The sequence below is a fragment of the Seriola lalandi genome, unplaced genomic scaffold (genome assembly GCF_002814215.2).
Source record: "Seriola lalandi dorsalis isolate HSWRI2012SDOR001 ecotype SW California unplaced genomic scaffold, Sedor1 jcf7180002054682, whole genome shotgun sequence".
NCBI classification, from domain to species: domain Eukaryota; kingdom Metazoa; phylum Chordata; class Actinopteri; order Carangiformes; family Carangidae; genus Seriola; species Seriola lalandi.
This window is the reverse complement of record NW_019525235.1, coordinates 2520664-2539375: the sequence shown is the minus strand read 5'-3', so window position 1 is coordinate 2539375 and position 18712 is coordinate 2520664. Positions and strand designations below refer to the sequence as shown.

General features: G+C 38.9%; 3 protein-coding genes across 5 annotated transcripts in view; 2 read left to right on the top strand and 1 right to left on the bottom strand.

Annotated features, from left to right (window-relative positions):
• Positions 1-679: 679 nt before the first annotated feature.
• ctsh (cathepsin H) lies at positions 680-5134 on the top strand. The gene is made up of 12 exons (XM_023422458.2): positions 680-839; positions 1013-1044; positions 1251-1356; positions 1440-1510; positions 1592-1696; positions 2614-2700; positions 2861-2916; positions 3027-3108; positions 3221-3289; positions 3374-3480; positions 4607-4732; positions 4821-5134. Exons 1-12 carry the CDS (start codon positions 776-778, stop codon positions 4888-4890), a joined length of 975 nt encoding a protein of 324 aa, XP_023278226.1. The 5' UTR covers positions 680-775; the 3' UTR covers positions 4891-5134.
• Positions 5135-6015: 881 nt separating this feature from the next.
• blm (BLM RecQ like helicase) lies at positions 6016-14119 on the top strand. 3 transcript variants are annotated; one of them, XM_023422647.2, is made up of 22 exons: positions 6016-6356; positions 6796-6856; positions 6947-7583; positions 7708-7843; positions 8292-8371; positions 8495-8609; positions 8702-9378; positions 9621-9797; positions 9887-10005; positions 10122-10235; positions 10337-10435; positions 10533-10681; positions 10777-10883; positions 11336-11496; positions 11651-11846; positions 11991-12181; positions 12283-12427; positions 12584-12783; positions 12879-13074; positions 13179-13301; positions 13401-13608; positions 13721-14119. In XM_023422647.2, exons 1-22 carry the CDS (start codon positions 6262-6264, stop codon positions 13908-13910), a joined length of 4176 nt encoding a protein of 1391 aa, XP_023278415.1. In that variant the 5' UTR covers positions 6016-6261; the 3' UTR covers positions 13911-14119. The 3 variants fall into 3 exon arrangements, with proteins under 3 accessions (XP_023278415.1, XP_023278414.1, XP_023278416.1); XM_023422646.2 differs by having other exon boundaries at positions 6796-7583; XM_023422648.2 differs by having other exon boundaries at positions 6796-7583; positions 13401-13576; positions 13721-13872.
• A 1230-nt stretch (positions 14120-15349) lies between these two features.
• The window catches only part of frmd5a (FERM domain containing 5a), a 57848-nt gene continuing 54485 nt past the window's right edge, over positions 15350-18712 (bottom strand). Inside the window, exon 15 of the mRNA XM_023422459.2 lies at positions 15350-15430. The gene's annotated coding sequence lies outside the window, so the exon portion shown is untranslated. The remainder of the gene's footprint in view (positions 15431-18712) is intronic.

The following is an 18712-nucleotide window of genomic DNA, read 5'->3' as shown; positions in this document are numbered from 1 at the left end:
AACTACAACTATTAGCCAATGCTAGCACTGCCGTGATCTACTCCACGGCAAAGCTGGCAGTGAGCCAGCTGGCTAGAGCAACATTTACTGAACAAATCATAACAAGGGTTGCATCTTGCTGACCTTATCATACCATCTGTAGCGGTCACAAATAAAACAGACATGATATGCACCCATCAAGTTACTTACACAGTAAGGAGAAGAGCCAGTTCTGAGTCAAACTGGAGCTCGTTAGCAGGTCAGACTTCTCCATTTTGGAAACGGTTGGACTGGGGAAGAACTCAGCCTTGGACTTTTCCGATGTAACCGGCTCGCACACATGACACAGACAGAGCCGGTAAAAACTTTTATGGTTGTTTTTCGACGGTCCACCGACCTACTAGGATTTGAACCGGAAGTGCCCATGGCCACCTATGCTCTGGTCTTTTCTCTTTCTTTAGTGGGATCTTTCCACCATAAAGATTTAAGAATTGCTGTGCAGCAGGGGCATCAAATTAAGATACATTTAATTAAATGAGCCCTGACCTATTACTTGTAGGCAATTTGTACATTATCATCTAATATGTTCAAAGGTGACTTTTGAGGTTGTTGCAAGTTTTTGTCTCCCTGATGATTTGATTTGACGCTAATTGGTTGAGTCATTCACCGTGTCGATTTATTTTTGTCAGTAGGGGAATTTGAGCAGGCAGCAGTTCACCTCGTGACTTCCCAACTGTTACACTTCACTTTCGCCCTCTTTCATCACCGCCTGCAGCTTTGACAGCAAAGCTTCATAATGAACGCCTTGCTTTTGTTTGCTTTGGTGTCCGCAGCTTCAGCTTTTTATCTTTCTGAACAAGGTAAGCTGCTGCGATTGTCCGTTTTGTGAAGTAGAACACTTTTTTATAGTTGTACACACATTTCTCTTTGTGTTAGCCCACACTTTCAGTTTCGTATTCTACCATGTATATTCGTTTCTTGTTACATTTATTCGCTGTATTACATTACGTTTGACAACATGACTTATTTTCAGATGAGTTTCACTTCAAGTCATGGATGGCACAGGTACAGTAGGATTTGTCTATCAAACTGTTCATGTAACAAATGTGAACAGTATATGGTTTAGAGGAAGTTAGAAAAATCTCAACATTATGCTCTAATGTGAGCTGTATGATTAACCCTATAAGCTGATTACTACCCCATAGTTAGTCTAAAGTAATCGATATAATATGATAAAAAACAAAGTTAACTGCAGTGTCCCCTTTGAACAGCAAAACAAAGTGTACAGCTTGAAGGAATACTATGAGAGACTCCAGATATTCACTGAGAACAAGAGGAGGATTGACAAACACAATGAAGGAAATCACTCTTTCACAAGTAGGGGGAGCTTGTTGTTGCATTCACTATTTTTATTATTTTTTTTACACATGTGTTGAGCTTTGTTTAATCTCTTCCTGCAGTGGGGCTGAACCAGTTTTCAGACATGACATTCAGTGAATTTCGGAAGTCTTTCCTCTGGTCTGAGCCACAGGTAATGGCACCCATTCAGGAAGTAGTTTACACAGATTGTTTTTTGTTCAGGACAGGTTATTTTACATACTGTCTTCTACAGAACTGCTCTGCCACAAGAGGGAACTACCTCAGTAGCAACGGACCATATCCAGACTCCATTGACTGGAGGAATAAAGGGAATTATGTGACAGATGTGAAGAATCAGGTAAAGTTTAATTGCACAAACCATCCAACAAACACACATTTTATTTTCAGTTATTGTCAGTATAACCGTAATAATCCATTGCTTCCCAAGAGGCGTGCCCACCCAGTCATACTAATTCTAAGCAGGTTTTGAGTGTATATTGTGTTCACGCTTGAAATGCGACAAAAGTGAGCGTGCCCACTACGTACCCTAATGAGTGTCCTGTTAATAGACACAATTCTCCTGCAATGAAATGCACAAAGGGAGTGAAGGAAGTGAAAGAGCTGCTCACTGCTGCGAAAAAAATTAATGATTCATGGATAGAGGTGAAAAAGATTGAAAAAATATCTATGAATCTGTCTGTTGAGTGATCTGATGCTTGCAATGCTCTCAAGATTTGGGCTGTTGAGATTTAGGCCTATTCAAGAGAGCAAATGGCTTGTAAAATACAGAAAGGACAGATTTGAAAAGAAAAACAGTGGTGCTGTTCATCAAGTAAACTTGTTAGTCAAATCTATAATAGAAGAAGAAGCACTTGCTCTGAGTTCACTCACAATAGCAGGAAAGCCTTTTGTCATTTGTGTGTAAAAACTCTTAACAGTTTGTTTAACAATGGCTCCGTTCTATTAAAGTATCCCAGTGTGACATGACAGTGTGACAGTGAGCCAGTATACACAATACTAGGACCCTGAAACTGGAGCAGCCAAAATAAATTCAGTCATCATTAATTTTATTATTTACAGCTGTGCTTTTCCTACTGTCACATGTCAGAATGTCTTCTGTGAAAAGGCATATTGTTACAGGTTGATAAAAATACCATAAATGTATGCATTATGGAGGGTGTATGAAAATCTTTCATCTTCCAAAGGGAGGCATGAGAGAAAAAGTTTGTAAAATATTCACAAAATGTCCTTTTACCTTTTTGTTTTTCTCTAAAGGGAGGTTGTGGCAGTTGCTGGACATTTTCAACAACCGGCTGTTTGGAGTCTGTTACCGCTATCACCCATGGGAAACTCGTACCACTGGTGACTTTGTTTCACTCCTCTATCAAAACTGCTGCTCTTGTACTGCTGCTCTCAAATAAAAATATAGTTCCACCGCCATAGTAGGACGGAGCATATTTACTGTAATCTTGAACTATGACATTTTAATTCATCTTTGAAATGTAATTTTCCAATTACCTAGTCAGAACAACAGCTGGTGGACTGTGCCCAGGACTTCAACAACCATGGATGTAATGGGTGAGAGTCAAACCTGATTCCTTTCCTCTTTTTATAATATCCCTGTTAACTACCACTTTGTGCATCAACACAGTCAGATTTGTATGATTATTATTATTTTTTTCTTCTAGCGGTCTTCCAAGTCAAGCTTTTGAATACATCATGTACAGTAAGGGACTGATGGCAGAGACGGACTACCCATACACAGCTATTGTAAGTAAATAAGCAGCTATCCTACAGCAAAAACAAAACAAACTAATAAACAAAACTGACTTGAAATTACATATTTAATAGCTTTTGATTCTTCCTCTTTTGTTAAATTTAGGAAGGTGTTTGCAAGTATGACCCAAAAGCGGCAATCGCTTATGTGAGAGAGGTGATGAACATAACTGCAGTAAGTGAACATCAATGTCTTTCCTTGAGATAACTGTCTTTATTGAGAGCCTGTGAGTGATGATGTTTTTCTGTTACCTGTCAGTACGATGAGATGGGAATGGTTGATGCTGTCGCCACACGAAATCCTGTCAGCTTTGCCTTTGAAGTGACCCCGGACTTCATGCATTACCACCAGGGCGTATACACCAGGTGATAGGAAGTCACAGAAATAATGTGATCTGTAATCTTGGAGCATTATTAGGCCGTCCATTTTTAAGGTTTTGTTTGTTTCTTTGTTTCTTACATTTACAAATCGCTGAACAGTTTTGCTGCGCTGTAGTAATATACAGTATGTCTTAGAAAGACATCACCTTTACTTGAACGATCAGGGAGATTTTCAGGCCAAAATAGTACCTTAATCTGCTATTGTAACATTTTCTCTCACTTATCAACAAGGAATAGAGAAAAAAATATTTTAATGTCATTTAAACACATACACAATACATCAACTTTTCTTGTAGATTTATTAACACTAGTATTATTAGCACACAAGAATCAGAGAGGCAAAGCTTAATCCCACCCCCCAACCAGTGTTGGGGAGTAACTAGTTAAATGTGATGGGATTGTTATGTTAGGTGACGTGATTTACAAAATAAATGTAATTAGAATCTGTGACAGTTACTGAGAAAAAAATTGTAATTAAATTACACCTACTAATCAGACTGTCTATTATTACAAAAGGTGTTACAGCCAAATGTTTTCTTTTCATTAAAAAAAGCTTATATGTAGAATATAACATTTATTCTGTTACTTTGCTGTTTTGGTCAGGCAGGAAGGCCTTCTTTTGGCATATTTGTGGACAACATGGGTCAGACAGGTGTGAGGTCTAACAACACTAACCAAATTCAGTATTGTGTTTTCATTAAGTATTAACTTGGAGAGGTCATTAGGTTGTGACATTTTTACAGGGCACCGACCAACTACATTAAAGATAGACCTACTGAAAAGTAATTAGTTACATTACTTTGATAAAGTAATTAAAACAGTGACATTACTTATTTTATTGGCAACACAGTAATTAATAATCAGTGCAGTGGAATCAATCACCTTCCCAGCACTGACTGTTGCATAAGTAAGGATTTGAAAATCTTGGTTTATGAATATTTCATTTGGTTATAAACATATTGTCTGCACTCTGAGCATTTAAATCACTCATAAAACAGGCTCTTTCTGTCAGTAAAGCTGTCAGACTTGCAGTGGTTTAGTGCCTCATTCTTTATCAAAACAGTCATGTTTATAAAGTTGGAGACTAACTCTCTTCTCTTCCTGCTGTCAGCACCAAATGCGACAACACCACAGACAAGGTTAACCATGCAGTGCTAGCAGTCGGGTATGGAAAGGACAATGGCAGCCCTTACTGGATAGTAAAGAACTCATGGTCATCCGACTGGGGGATTAATGGGTAAGTTTTCTGTTTTACCACATACAAGAAAATAATATGAAATATACACCAACCACAGAAAGGCCATAACATTGTTGTCCTTTTACAGATATTTTCTCATTGAACGTGGGAAGAATATGTGTGGACTTGCTGCCTGCTCATCTTTCCCAGTGTTGTGATTTCTGCATCATCGCAAAATACAAAAGGACTGAAAAGGGAACGGAATTCAACTACTTTTTAAAATTGTTGTTATATATGGTAATTTTTATAGAATCAGCAGCCTGAATTGCTTTCATGTAGGGTGGGTCTTTTCACAATGAAGCAAGTCTCAGCATCCAGTAAAACACCATGACAGATCAATACATATCAGTTTATCACTTAAGAACCAATGATTCAATTTACAAATAAAATCTTTTAAATCTGTTTGAGTTTTTTTTTTTATCACAATATGCAGTTGCAGCTGTCTGCAAGGTCCGCAAATATGATGGCTATAGCTATAATGATTGAGGAGGGTATAATCCGCATGTTGCTTTCTGTCATTACTACACCTTAAACCTGCTCCCTCGGGGGGCGACTCCACTGGGAAGAGAATGTACACATCAACTTAATAAATTAATAAAAATTGTTTTATCCCTTTGTGAAAAGCTACTTTTAATTAATAGTAAAAGTGAATCATTGCAGCAGACATAACCTGCATAAGCTCATTTTGTTTTCAAGGCAAAAAAAAGAAACTTTTTATATCCAAGAAAATTGCAGGGTTATAAAATGGTGTTGCAGCTTTGTATCTCATACAGGTCTAAACACTCCACTTCTTTAGCATGATATGAGGATATACCAGAAGAAAATCTGTGGTATGTAATATCATGTTTCACCTGATTTAAGGAGACATCACCCGTGAGTAGCACAATCATGGTACCCAGCAGGTTCCAGTGGCTGAAAATATGTCTAGAGTGAAAGTGAAAAAACAAACAGTTAAAGCATAAGGCTAAATAAATATATATATATATATATATATATATATGTGTGTGTGTGTGTGTGTGTGTGTGTGTGTATGTGTGTGTGTGTGTGTGTGTGTGTGTAAAGAGAGAGAGAGATGACTAAGCTGCAATAAAATTATCTATTTGTGTTTTTGTTTATTTATTAATTTATTTTCTTGCCTTTACAGTTCTTTAATCTATGCTCTACAGTAGAGGCGGGGCCTGACTATTGGGCATGTGTCTCGTAAGACTACATTTCCCAGAAGCCCCTTTCCTGCTCAACCTAAGCCAATAAGGAGTCAGTTTGTTGAACAGGCGCAAAATCAATTCGTTGTTTGTCTATTTCATACATCACCAGAGTGAGCAGGCGTTGCGGTTAAATGGTCAAATAAGTAGAATAAAGTTTATACGTTTGATTAATTTAGCTTCGTTGGCGGGACTAATACAGCTGGATCCTCCAGTTACTCGTGTCATCCCGTGTCGCGGGCAATGGTGAAGAAAGTGGCCACTACCTCTAGAACTGAGCACGGACTGCTAGCGGGCTAACCCTCGCTAGCTCACTTCTTACCTACAATGTCCAGTCTTCCACAAAATAACTTGAAGGAGCAGCTGGCGAGGCACAGCAATGCTGCTCAGAGCAGGTTGTCACTGGCTAAACCCAAACCAGGGTGAGTCTACAGTGAACTTAAACTACAGCGGAACTAAAACACTAGCTAACGGTTAGCTTCGGGCTGTCAGATGTGCTGTGCTTATCAACACTCATTAGTTATGTATGCGTTCGCAGCACAGGAGGGATATGTTGGCTTTGTTTAAGATGATTTATTGTGAATCCATGCATTTGCTCTTTACCAGGGAGTTTCACTAATTTTTATTTAATAAATTTACTAATTTAAATTATTTCAAATAGATAAAAATATTATATTATACAATTTACTCAAATTGAGTAACTGTCATTATCATCTTTTCAAATTAAAAGAGGAGGTGTTAATGAAGACAAAAATAGAATTTGACTGTCCTCTAAATCCATCAAATCTCTAAATGGACATTATGCACCTGCTCTCAACTGGTAATCACCTTTTCCTAATTCCATACCTTTGTTTGTTTCAGGGCCTTTTCATTCAAAAAGAAGTCCTCATCGGGTACAACTACAGTGGAAGTCCCCACCAAGGTAATCAGCACAAATGTTTTGGCAAACAGGAATGTCAATGTCCCTAAGAACAGTTTGGTGACTAAATCTCCTTTGACATTTTCAACCAAGCTTGAGAGACCTCAAAAGTCCAAAATCAACAACTTCTTCCCTGTAAATTCAAAAGACAAGTCAGACTCCATCAGCCCAGCAGGTAACTGTGCTCCTGCCGGCCATACTCCTTCAGCAGTATCCAGTATTAAGAGGACTACAGCTCCAACTCTAAATGACAGCAAGTTTACTAGTGGAAATAGCACCTCCATGAGTGTGGATGCGTCTCTTGGATTCCCGATAGAAGATTGGGATGATTTTGATGACTTTGAAACTCCTGCTAAAGCAAAAAATAACTCATTCAATTCAGAAATATCAGGGAACAGCTCCAAGCCAGTGTCATCTCCTAAGGAAGAAAAAAGAGAATTCACCGGGGACCTAAACCCTGATGCTTCTGTTATGACACCAGACTTAAGCAAATGCTTTTCAAACAAGAAGGGTCTTCCCAACAGTGAGGAAACAGATGAACTGGAGCACAGTGTCAACAAAGCTGCATTTTCACCAGGACCTAGTTGTAATCAGTACTCAACAGAGTTTTTACTGGATGATTACCCCATTAAAATGCCCAGAAGACGTCCTCGTGCTCATCTGAATTCTGTCATGAGTGATAGTGAAGATGGCAAGAATGTTGTGTCTGAGCCTCCTGAAGAAAAGACAGGTAACACACTGTTTGTTACAGCATGTGTATATTATTTTACATTGGAGAACAAATACAAGAATGCATTGAGTTATTCTAAAAAACTTAGACTATATCAAATGTTTGTTTTGTTTTTGCCCTTTAGATGATAAGAAAAAATTGATTGACTCAAAGGTAATAGAAATTGATGATTACTCCGAGCCTGAAGATGACCTAGACTACATTCCCCCTTCACCAATCCCAGATGTGATATCTTATACTACTTCAGTACTAGAGACAAGGTCAGTTTTCTCAGTTTATTATACTTTATCATTTACAGGAGTTTCTGTGTATATGTGGTAGACCATTAGATGATTATTAATGTACACTTTATGTGTAATGCTTGTAATTAAAAACACACAGTTAATCCACTGTACTGTTAAATGTGTACTCCACCGATTTAGCATTGCACTTTTATAACATTGTCTGACTTGTCTTTGACTTAGTTGACGTTATTTTTGTTTTTTGTGAAAGATTATTAGTTGAGATTTTCATGTTGGTATAAAAAACACATTACTTTTAGTAGTACAGTGATAGTGGTTGGTCTATTTTTGCTGCTAAGGGTTCACAACATTTGTATTACTGTAATACTTATCATAGCAAAGTCTCCCCTCTCTAATTACATATTCTTTTTTTTACCTGGATATCAGATTTGACCTTAAAGACAATTCTAAATTTTACCTCAAACAGATCTAAATCATCTTATACTGAAAGCAGAGACAGTCAAACTCCACACGAACCTTCTGATCACCACTCAAAAGACAAAACAAGTGGGTGTTTGACCTTTTTCTGATTTGTCCAGTACTTATACACATTTTATTCATGAAATAAGGACTCTGTTCTTTGTCCTCATCCATTAAATTTGTTGTTTCTTTCTTCTGATCGTGTCTCAGAGGAGCAGCTTTTCAGTCTCATGGAGTCCATTTGTTCTCTGGTTGATTCCATCCCTGAACATGAACTTATAGCTCTATCTTGTGGAAATGACCTTTTACTAAAGAGGGCTCAAAGGTGTGTGTACATTTAAGTGGAAAATCTTATTTTTATTCATAATATTTAATGTTACCACAGTATGACTGCACTCATCTCCCTCTCTCCTCCAGGAAGAGGATTCTTGCAACTGGTGGTGATGCTTTGTTAAGGATGCAGCAGCCAGACAGCACTGTGATTTCTGAACCCAGCTTAAAAGATCAATATTCTGTTAGTTGTGATACATCTAGTGCTATATCGTCCAGCAGCTCTGTCCGTGTGGATTCCAAGAAACCTCTTCACATCAGAAGATCTTCAGTAATCTCTGTGGACTATGACTGTGATCCCTCTGACAGTATTGTTAATGTGAAACCCTTGCACAGTGAAGACCGGGGGAAATTCTCTGTGGAAAATGAGAGTGTCTGTGACTCTCCATCTACTCACAGTTTCACAAAACCATCTTTTAATTTCTCTAAGAAAACAAGCACAGACCTGGAAGACTCAGATCTCTTCTTCTCACCCAAGACGCCAGGGACTGTTGTGCAGAACAAATTGAATACCCCGGCAACCATCACAGCCACAGAAGGCATAGACCCAGATGACTTTTACCTCGATGACTTTGACATCGATGACTTTAATGACTCGGATATCCCTGATTACTTTGATGAACCTCCAACTTCGTCAGTGTCTAGACAAAACTCCAGCGCTGTGACTACAACAGTGAAAGAAGGGGGACCAAGCAAGTCTGTGTGGGAGAAGAAACCAACAACACCTGCATCTGCGCCCAAGCCTTCAAAGATCTGCTCCCCTGGTAAGTCAGCATGGCACTGAAAAATCTGGGTTTGTATTTATCAAACATCTCAGAGCAGAAAATTAGTCCCATTTGACCCAAAATTCTCTTAGCAATGCATATTTAGTAAAATCTAAGGGTGGGCTATGTAAACAAAAACTCAATTCTGATTCTGAGATGCTTGCTAAATAAAGGCTCTGCTTTTTAAAGTTGCTTTGTAGGTTTGTGATACATCTATTCAATTTTATTGTTTTCCATCGTAGAGCCCACCTTCAGAAACCCAGCCCATGATCGATTCAGAGGTTTCAACTTCCCCCACTCACAGGAGATGATGAAGATCTTTCACAAGCGTTTTGGTCTTCATCAATTCAGGTTTAATCAACTAGAAGCAATTAATGCAACGCTTCTGGGAGAGGACACGTTTGTTTTGATGCCCACAGGTTGGTAGACACCATGCATGACAGAAACACACTAGGCTGTGTAACAGCTGCAGTAAAGATGTCCAAATTTCTACCTGATGCATTTGTAGGTGGTGGTAAAAGTTTGTGTTACCAGCTGCCGGCCTGCGTATCATCAGGAGTGACCGTGGTCATCTCCCCACTGAAATCACTCATTGTAGACCAGGTCCAGAAACTCACAACACTGGATGTAAGCATGTTTGTTCCTGCTGGTCTGTTTGGTTCAGAGTAAACTGTGAAGTTGTTATAATATATGTGTGCTGCTCAGAAAGTGCATTGTTTATTTTGTAATGTCACAATTTTCAGATTCCAGCAACGAGCCTGTCTGGTGATAAAAGTGACCGTGAAGCAGCGAGGATTTATATGCAGCTCTCCAGGAAAGATCCACTCATTAAACTGCTCTATGTCACTCCTGAAAAGGTGAGAAATGGATGAAATATCAAACAAGAAATCACACTCATAGATTCCAACAGTTAAAGTTATTAGTAACTATGACTGATGCATCTTTTCTTCTCCCCAAGGTGAGTGCAAGTAACAAGCTGATCTCCGCCATGCAGAACCTTTACGAGCGAGGTCTGTTGGCCAGGTTTGTCATAGATGAGGCCCACTGTGTGAGTCAGGTGTGTTCCCCTGCTTTTACTGTATTCACAATCTGCAATCTGCTTTTATTTTTGTTACAGCCCTCGTGAATCATCCCATAACCTTTAAATTTTTCAGTGGGGACACGATTTCCGTCCAGACTACAAGAGGTTGCATGAACTGCGTCAGAAGTTCCCTAACGTCTCGATGATGGCTCTGACAGCCACTGCCACCCCCCGTGTCCAGAAAGATATCCTCAACCAGCTGAATATGACTCGGCCACAGGTGTAAGTGTTTGATTTCAGACTCTCTCTTAGATTATTATCTGCATTTCTGTTTCACCCAACTGTAACTGCACATTTTCCAACCATCGTATGTTCAGGTTTACCATGAGTTTCAATCGAATAAACCTGAAGTACGCTGTGTTGCCCAAGAAACCCAAAAAGGTTGATGAGGACTGCATGAGCTGGATCAAGAAGCACTATCCACGTAAATAATTCAGAAGTACTTTTTCTGATCAAAGTTCATGCTGTTTTCAGAATACTGTTAAAACTGTTTTGTTGAATATTCAGCTCAGATTTGTATGTGAACACATTCTGAGGTCCGTCATATCTGAGTAATGTCGAAGGGACAGTTAAAGAGAAATTATATCAGCAGTCAAGGAGTTGTCTAATCAGTGAATTATGGCACCTTATATGCAAAAGATGCTGCTGTGCTGCTGTCTGGTTACTGTATATTATTCCATTTTGTTTTATTGAAGCATGTAAAAATCTTAAGCATCAAATGAAGCTTTAGATCCATGTTTTTGTCAAATGATTAATTGCTTTTGTACGTAGCCTTGTAATGAAAGAAAGACCATGTTTTAAATTAGTGAATGAGTGTTTTCAAACCCTCTTTGAATTTGTCTTGTGTTTATTAAGCTGCCTCTCTGCATGTTGCAGGTGACTCTGGCATCGTGTACTGCCTATCCCGTAATGACTGTGATGCCATGGCCCAGAGTCTTCAGAGAGCAGGGATATTAGCTCTGGCGTATCACGCAGGCCTGAGTGACGGTGACAGAGAATATGTGCAGACCAAGTGGATCAATCAGGACGGCTGCCAGGTGAGACCACCACTCAGTCACTGATATCATATAAAAATTACTCATAGATACAAAGGTAACATGTTGCCGACCAGTAGATAATTGAAGGATTTAAAGTATAAGTAGAGACATATCGCGCATTGCTATTGTTTCACTGTTTCCCTTTGTCTGCCAGGTCATCTGTGCCACCATAGCTTTTGGCATGGGCATTGACAAGCCTGATGTGCGCTATGTGATCCACGCCAGTCTGCCTAAATCAATGGAGGGTTACTACCAGGAGTCGGGAAGAGCCGGCAGAGACGGAGAAATCTCTCACTGTATTCTCTTCTACTCCTACGCCGACGTCCACCGCATCAAGAGGATTATCAGCAGTATGTGGCAAAAATAACAGACATTTCTTAATGCATGCAAAAAAAAAGCTATGAATTCATTCAAATCACGTTTTCTTTCCAAACAGCTAACTGTATATTAGTCATGTAGCGTCAGATGGTTATTCATTTCTTTTTTAATCACAGTGGACAGAGAAGGTGACAGACACACCAAGGCGACTCATTACAACAACCTACATAGCATGGTGCACTTCTGCGAGAACATGATGGAGTGTAGAAGAATACAGCTGCTCGCTTACTTTGGGGAGCTCAAGTTCAACAAAAGCTTCTGTAAAGACCACCCCGACGTCAGCTGTGACAACTGCACCAAACCCAACGTAGGAATCATTTCCTGTCATTACTTACTTTATTTATTACATATTCAAAACCTACATGGTTGTTTCCAGTTGAGCAACAATTTGAATATTCCTGTGTGCAGCAATACAAGATGAGAAATGTCAGCGAAGACGTGAAGAAGATTGTGAGGTTCGTCCAGGAGAATTGCGAGAAAGTTGGAGCAATGTACGGCAAGACTGCTCAGCAAATCCGGCTGACACTAAACATGCTCGTGGATATCTTCACAGGTACAGTATGTACTTGTGCTTGCATTGAAAAGGCGTTTTGCAACTGTGAATCTTGCAGTGATGTATGTAATAAGATCTGTCTTGTACAGCTGTGTTCATATTCTATGTGGTAAGAACTGTGAATGTTCACACGGGGTGAAACTTTTATTTTGTCAGGGTCTAAATCTGCTAAGATACAGACAGGAATGTTTGCGATGGGAGGAGCCTACTCCAAGCATAACGCCGACCGTCTCTTCAAAAAACTGGTTCTGGATAACATTCTGGTTGAGGACCTCTACATCACAGTCAAAGGCCAAGCTGCGGCTTATGTCTCTGCTGGTCCAAAAGCCATGAACGTTCTGTCCGGACACATGCAGGTAACAGGTCATGCATCATATTAAACGCAATGTGAAGAGCTGGAAAATGACTGTTAATTGAGTTGTTAAATATTATTACATTTAACTTGTGGCAGGTCGAGTTCTATGAAACGGAGAGTGCGTCTACCATCAGGAAACATAAAGCTGCTGTGGCCAAGAATGTCTCCCAGAGAGAAGAGAAGGTTCAGGAGTGTCTGAAGGAGCTGACAGATTTGTGCAAGCAGCTGGGGAAAGCATTTGGCCTTCACTATTTCAACATCTTCTCCACTGCCACCTTGAAAAAGATAGCTGGTAATGTCTGAAAAAATTGTTAAGACTGCATTTTAAATGCCACAACAGCTCATATTATACAATAAGAATTTTATAACTTATGAAACCCTGCTTTCCCACGACAGAGAAGCTTTCTTCTAACTCGGAAGTCCTCCTACAAATTGATGGTGTGACAGAGGACAAACTGGAGAAGTATGGAGCTGAAGTCATTCAGGTCCTACAGAAATACTCTGAGTGGGAGCTACCTGGTAAGAGACCCAACTGAAGTTTTTGGTTATATAAATGTATTGCACCCCGCTTCCTTTACTAGTTTACATTGTGATATTAACCGTACATTGCCTCCGTAGAAGAGGAACACACTGCGAGTGGTGGAGATGGGTGGATTGACACGACACGAGGCCGCGCTAACATAAACTACAAGGACGAGGGCGACACAGAGTCCTCCACCTACTTCCGTAATCAGTCCAAACAGGGACAGAAGAGGAAAAAAGCTCCATTCCACAAGTATTCTAAGAAGAAAAAAGTATATGGCAACACAAGCTCCAATTCTAAAGGGTGTGTAGAGCATTTGTCTCACATTTCATCATCCAGTTGGAGACCATATCTGCCCAATAGATTCCCTTTATTCTTATGTCTCTTCTCGTCTCTTCTTCTGTTGTGCATTCAGTCGTGGCTACAACAGCAATAAATCGTGGTCATCGTCCAGCTCCAGAGGTGCATCAAAAGCTGCAGGTCGGGGGTCCAGGAGCTCGGCAGGAGATGCGTCAGCAGGAAGGAGACCGGGCTTCATGGCTGTCCCGACCCCTCAAACCAACCAGCGGCCCTTTTTGAAGCCAGCCTTTTCACACCTGAGCTAGGGCTGTCTTCTGGGAAACTAATAATTCACTACATTTTCAAACGAGCTAGTCTTAGTAATTGTTAAGTAGTATTTACAGTGTTTACAGTGTATGTGCTGCACAGTTATTGCTATGGTGTCTGTCCAGACTATATTCATTGTTGTAAAATTTTAGCTGACTTTTTCACTGTCCATTTGAATTTTTTATATTAAATACATTTAAAATATTGATTCAGCTAGTCTACATTCAGTTTTTTCTTTTTGCTTGAGAAAGGTATGCTGTGCTGAATTTGTCTTGTTCCACAAAGCCACAGGGAAAGCCACATCACAATTTTATTCAATGTTTATTTCAAGTTTGAATAGTTTTATTTAATGGCACCAGTTACAAGGGACTATTGGAGAGAAACAATATTTTATACTGACTTGTACAGAAGGTTACCTACAGTACAAACGGGTTCGGAATGGATCAGACTGAACAAGAACTGGATTTGGCACATGGATTTATATATATATATATTTTTTCATATATAACGTAATTAAACAGCAATCTCCAATCCCAGGATAGTACGATGCAGACAACATAACACCACCAGACATGGATAAGCATATACACTTAATGATGTGTATACACGGTCGTGTAAGGGTCCGTCTACTGGGAGTTGGCAGAGGGGCTAAAAGCAGACCAAGATGTCTTCAGTTATGACTATCATGATCCACTTTAATATGATAAGGATTTTGGCCAGGGATGAAATTCAAGTAGCCAATTGTGTCTAAATCACCAGATTAAGATCATCTAATTTGGTTGTGTAATTAATTTTCATCAGATAAATATCAACAAAAAACCTAAAAAAAAATATGTTTGAAGGACAGCCAGTGATAATCTTTGATAAAGTCCTTAATAATTGTTTTTTGAGACTGATAATCTGATCATTGCTGAAATATGTAGCAAGACACAGGGAGTAGACAAAATAACAAGAACACCTCACAGTTACAATATCACCACAAACTACAACCTCAAAAATTATCCCAACAAATCTTTGACAAAACTTAGAATTGATCACAAGTTTATTGTTGCTTGGTTGTTGTGAGGTATTACTTTACACCATGCAGGTGTTTCTGTTATTGAGTCCATCCCCCGTTATGTACTTTGCATGGCTGTACCTTCACTGTTGCTTTTCAGGGACGGATGGATTATCTGTTTTTCATATATAAACCATGGATGACGCTGACACTTGATCATCAAAAGTCACAGACCTGACCTAAACTGTAACCATCTCCCATGAAGTAAAAGAACAGTAAAATATGTAAACATGACACAGCAACTGAAATGTAAATGTAAAGTCAGGTTTGCCACAGGAAAATGTGCCTGTAAAGACAAATTAAGACAGATTTTTTTTTAGGGGCTACATCACAGCTTCAGACAGATGAACACCATTTTCCCTCTGGGCCTGGGGAGATTTAGGGATGGAGCAGTCTGTAGTACAACTGACAGGGATGTTGTGTCTTGTGTCTCCATTCCTTCATCTTTGCCACTTTGGTAAACTGCAGTTAGGATCCAGGCACAGGGAGCAATCTGTCACTTAACAATGAAAACAGCAAAGAAAACAGCAGCAGAACAAACATCCACACAAGAGGTCTCAAAGGACAATTGATTTTTTTTTTTTTATAAAATGTTATTACTGAATGCAACAAGTGTCTCAATGGTCACATCGTTGTTAGAGTCAGCACAACAGCAATTTGGTAAGTGGTTTTCTAGAAACATAAAAGGACATATTCATCGTTGGATTTTCATACACAAGTTTGTAAATCATCTTTTTGCTCTTACAGCTGATTATTGCTCCTTGAATAATGCTGCCTTTTTTTTTTTTGTTTAATTGTTGCATGTTCAGAGAGAGACCACTGAAGCTACATAATGCTGATAGATGTACGAGAAACACCTTTGCAGACTGACCTTTAAAAGATGTCCTGCTAACAACTCGGCCTGGCTGGACTGGCCAGTCATGTTGACCTTTATGTCAGTAAAGAAGTAATAAATATGAAGTATGAATGTACACAAAAAAAAAAAAAAAAAGTCAACCTGCCCACCCTGCTCCACCCCTTGTTAGGAGAAATGTGCTTCATCTTTGCATCTGCTATTTACTGGACGGATCCAAGTGAAAAACTATTAACTTGACGTAAATAAGCTCCTCTACTGTATATGGCAGGCTGCTTGCTAATGTAGCTCTAATGATTTGATATTCCCTCTAGCATCGTGCTGCTCCCTCCGCCACAGATAACTACGCTTTGTAAAGGATAATGAGCTAGAAGAGTGGATCCAGCCACAACGCCAAAGTGCATGCTACTCTGGTCAGGGCGACAACTTCGCCCGGGACTGACAGGCTCGGTTTACACAGGAGCAAACAAAGAAGGTAGCACCATTGGGCCTTCAGTGGAGCAGCTGCAGGTGCTGGTGTAGGGGTGGGGAGGGTGTGGGATTTGAAATAGGAGGCCGAACACAATCAACCCCTGTACAGCCATTAGAGTGACGAGTCACCAAATGCCTTCCGTTCCCATTTGAACCTCTGATTTCCCTCAGTCTCTCTCTACCTCTGTCTCTCATTTCATGCCTCATTTCCTTCCCGTGAGTCTTTCTCCTTTTTAGCAAAATATAATAAATTTACCTTTTTTTTTTTTTTACTCTTCTCTGTCTAAACATCCACCGCGATCACCTTGAATCTTGTTTTGATTCCTACATACGAACACACTAACACTTACGCCTGCACTTGGTACAGGAGGTAGACACTCAGTACAAAAAACAGATTTTACCCAGAATCCAACAGCCATGACAGTTATTGCTCCCTGGAGCTACGAGGCAGAGGAGTCTAGAGCCTGACCGGCAAATCAAAGGGCAGATATTATTTGCCAGTATTGGCTTATCGTAGATATATTGGTATCTGTTTTTATTGTGGCTGACATAAAAAAAAAAATCAAGGGAAGAAAGAAACTTAAGTACATAGTTAAGAAAAAAGTGCATGAGGTACCTCAGAAAATGTCTTCATTACATACTGTAGTTTGTCAAGCACACTCCGCTGTTTCCTCAACCAAAGAGGTGACCTTTCCAGTCCCATCTAATTGTTAATTTTTAATTTGTGAGCGACAAATTGTTTTGTTTAATGCTGCAACTAACACTTATTTTCATTATCAATTAATCTATTAGTTTCTGGATTAATCGATTAATTGTTTAGATCATAAAATGAACATAATTTCTAAGAACCCAAGGTGACAGTCAAAAACCAAAAGATATGAAATTTACAAAGATCCTCACACTGAAGAAGCTGACACCAGAAAACGTTTGGCAGTTGAAATATGACAAGTATTCAATTGTCAAAATAGTTGCCTGTTAAAGCACTATCAATCAATAAACTAATCATTTCAGCTTTAGTTTTGTTTTAACATGTTTAAATGAATTTTAGTGGGAAGTTAGGCCATGGGTCAAAGAACAGGTTTTTACTGTTTGGTGCAGATCCAGTACCGGTCAGGCTCACAGTCGTCTCTACAGACTCTTCAAGTACAATAAGATATGGTAAAGTTATGAAAGGTGAAAATGTATTTTTGGATTATTTGGTATTTGTGGTGGTACAATGATATCTGCAGATTTTATTCTGCACAAATACATGTTTTAAACTGCATGTACGTTGAAGGCTGATTCACTGCTGGTGGAGTGATGACAGTTGTGATCAGTGTTGAGTGGATCTGGATAAAAACCCAGTTTTTTTTTTTTGTTTGTTTGTTTTGTTTTGTCCCCCCCATCCACATTGCCATGAATGCTTCTGACCTTACTTGAAACACAGCGCTAAAAAAGGTATAATTTAATCTTCAATAACAAAATAACATTTCAATTCTGTTAAAATATACATGGAAAACCTGTCAATATATATTAGGAAACAAACTAATTTGTACAAAAAGTACATCATTACTCTTATTCTAGTAATAATAATAATATAGTATGATACATAAACCTAAGAGCATGGTTGATATGAAACCAAAATAAATCATAAACTCTTCATATAAAGAAATAATTGAAATTCATCGAATTTCAACTTGATGAGAAAATGCAAATCAAATTAATTGGAGAAATAACAGAACAACTGAACAAATGTGCACATTAAAAAGTACTTAATTATTAAAACCATATGAGCATTGCACATCTATCTAGACTATTATCTATTGGTGCCAGTGAATCTTTGCTCTTCATGAATATATCTCTAACCGCATCTGACACTACTGGCTCACATAACACTATTGGTACTGGTTTATTTTACTGTATCCTTATAAAACGTTAGAAAAACAACTCTGATCTTCACCAGTTTACTTTGTACACCAATGTATACTAAAGTGTAATTGTGTCTTAAAACAATCCACAAAAATCAAATCTGCCAACAGTCATCGACATCCTCTGAAAAAAGGCATTTGGTAATCACCCTGTCTCTCTCCTGTTTCACCAACCTTCACTATCATTCCCTTCAGATTGTTCTGTTTTCTCTGATGACGTGAATCTGCTGTTTGTCTAGCTGACTTCTGATGGGCATGGATCAGTATCAAAAGATTTTATACTACTTTGCCTCACATATACTTCACTGCAGTAGGCCTATCGACTCTAACCTAACTCACTTCCATCTTTTAATGACAAATCAACTTCCTCGATTACCGTTCATCATCTCGCCTCCTTCTCTTATGCAAATATATGTTTAAAAGCAATAAATAATAAATGAAGGCAACATTCATCCGTTGCAACAAAATCTACCGTTCCTGTAAAAGGAACTGTTTAAAATTCTTCAGTTCTTT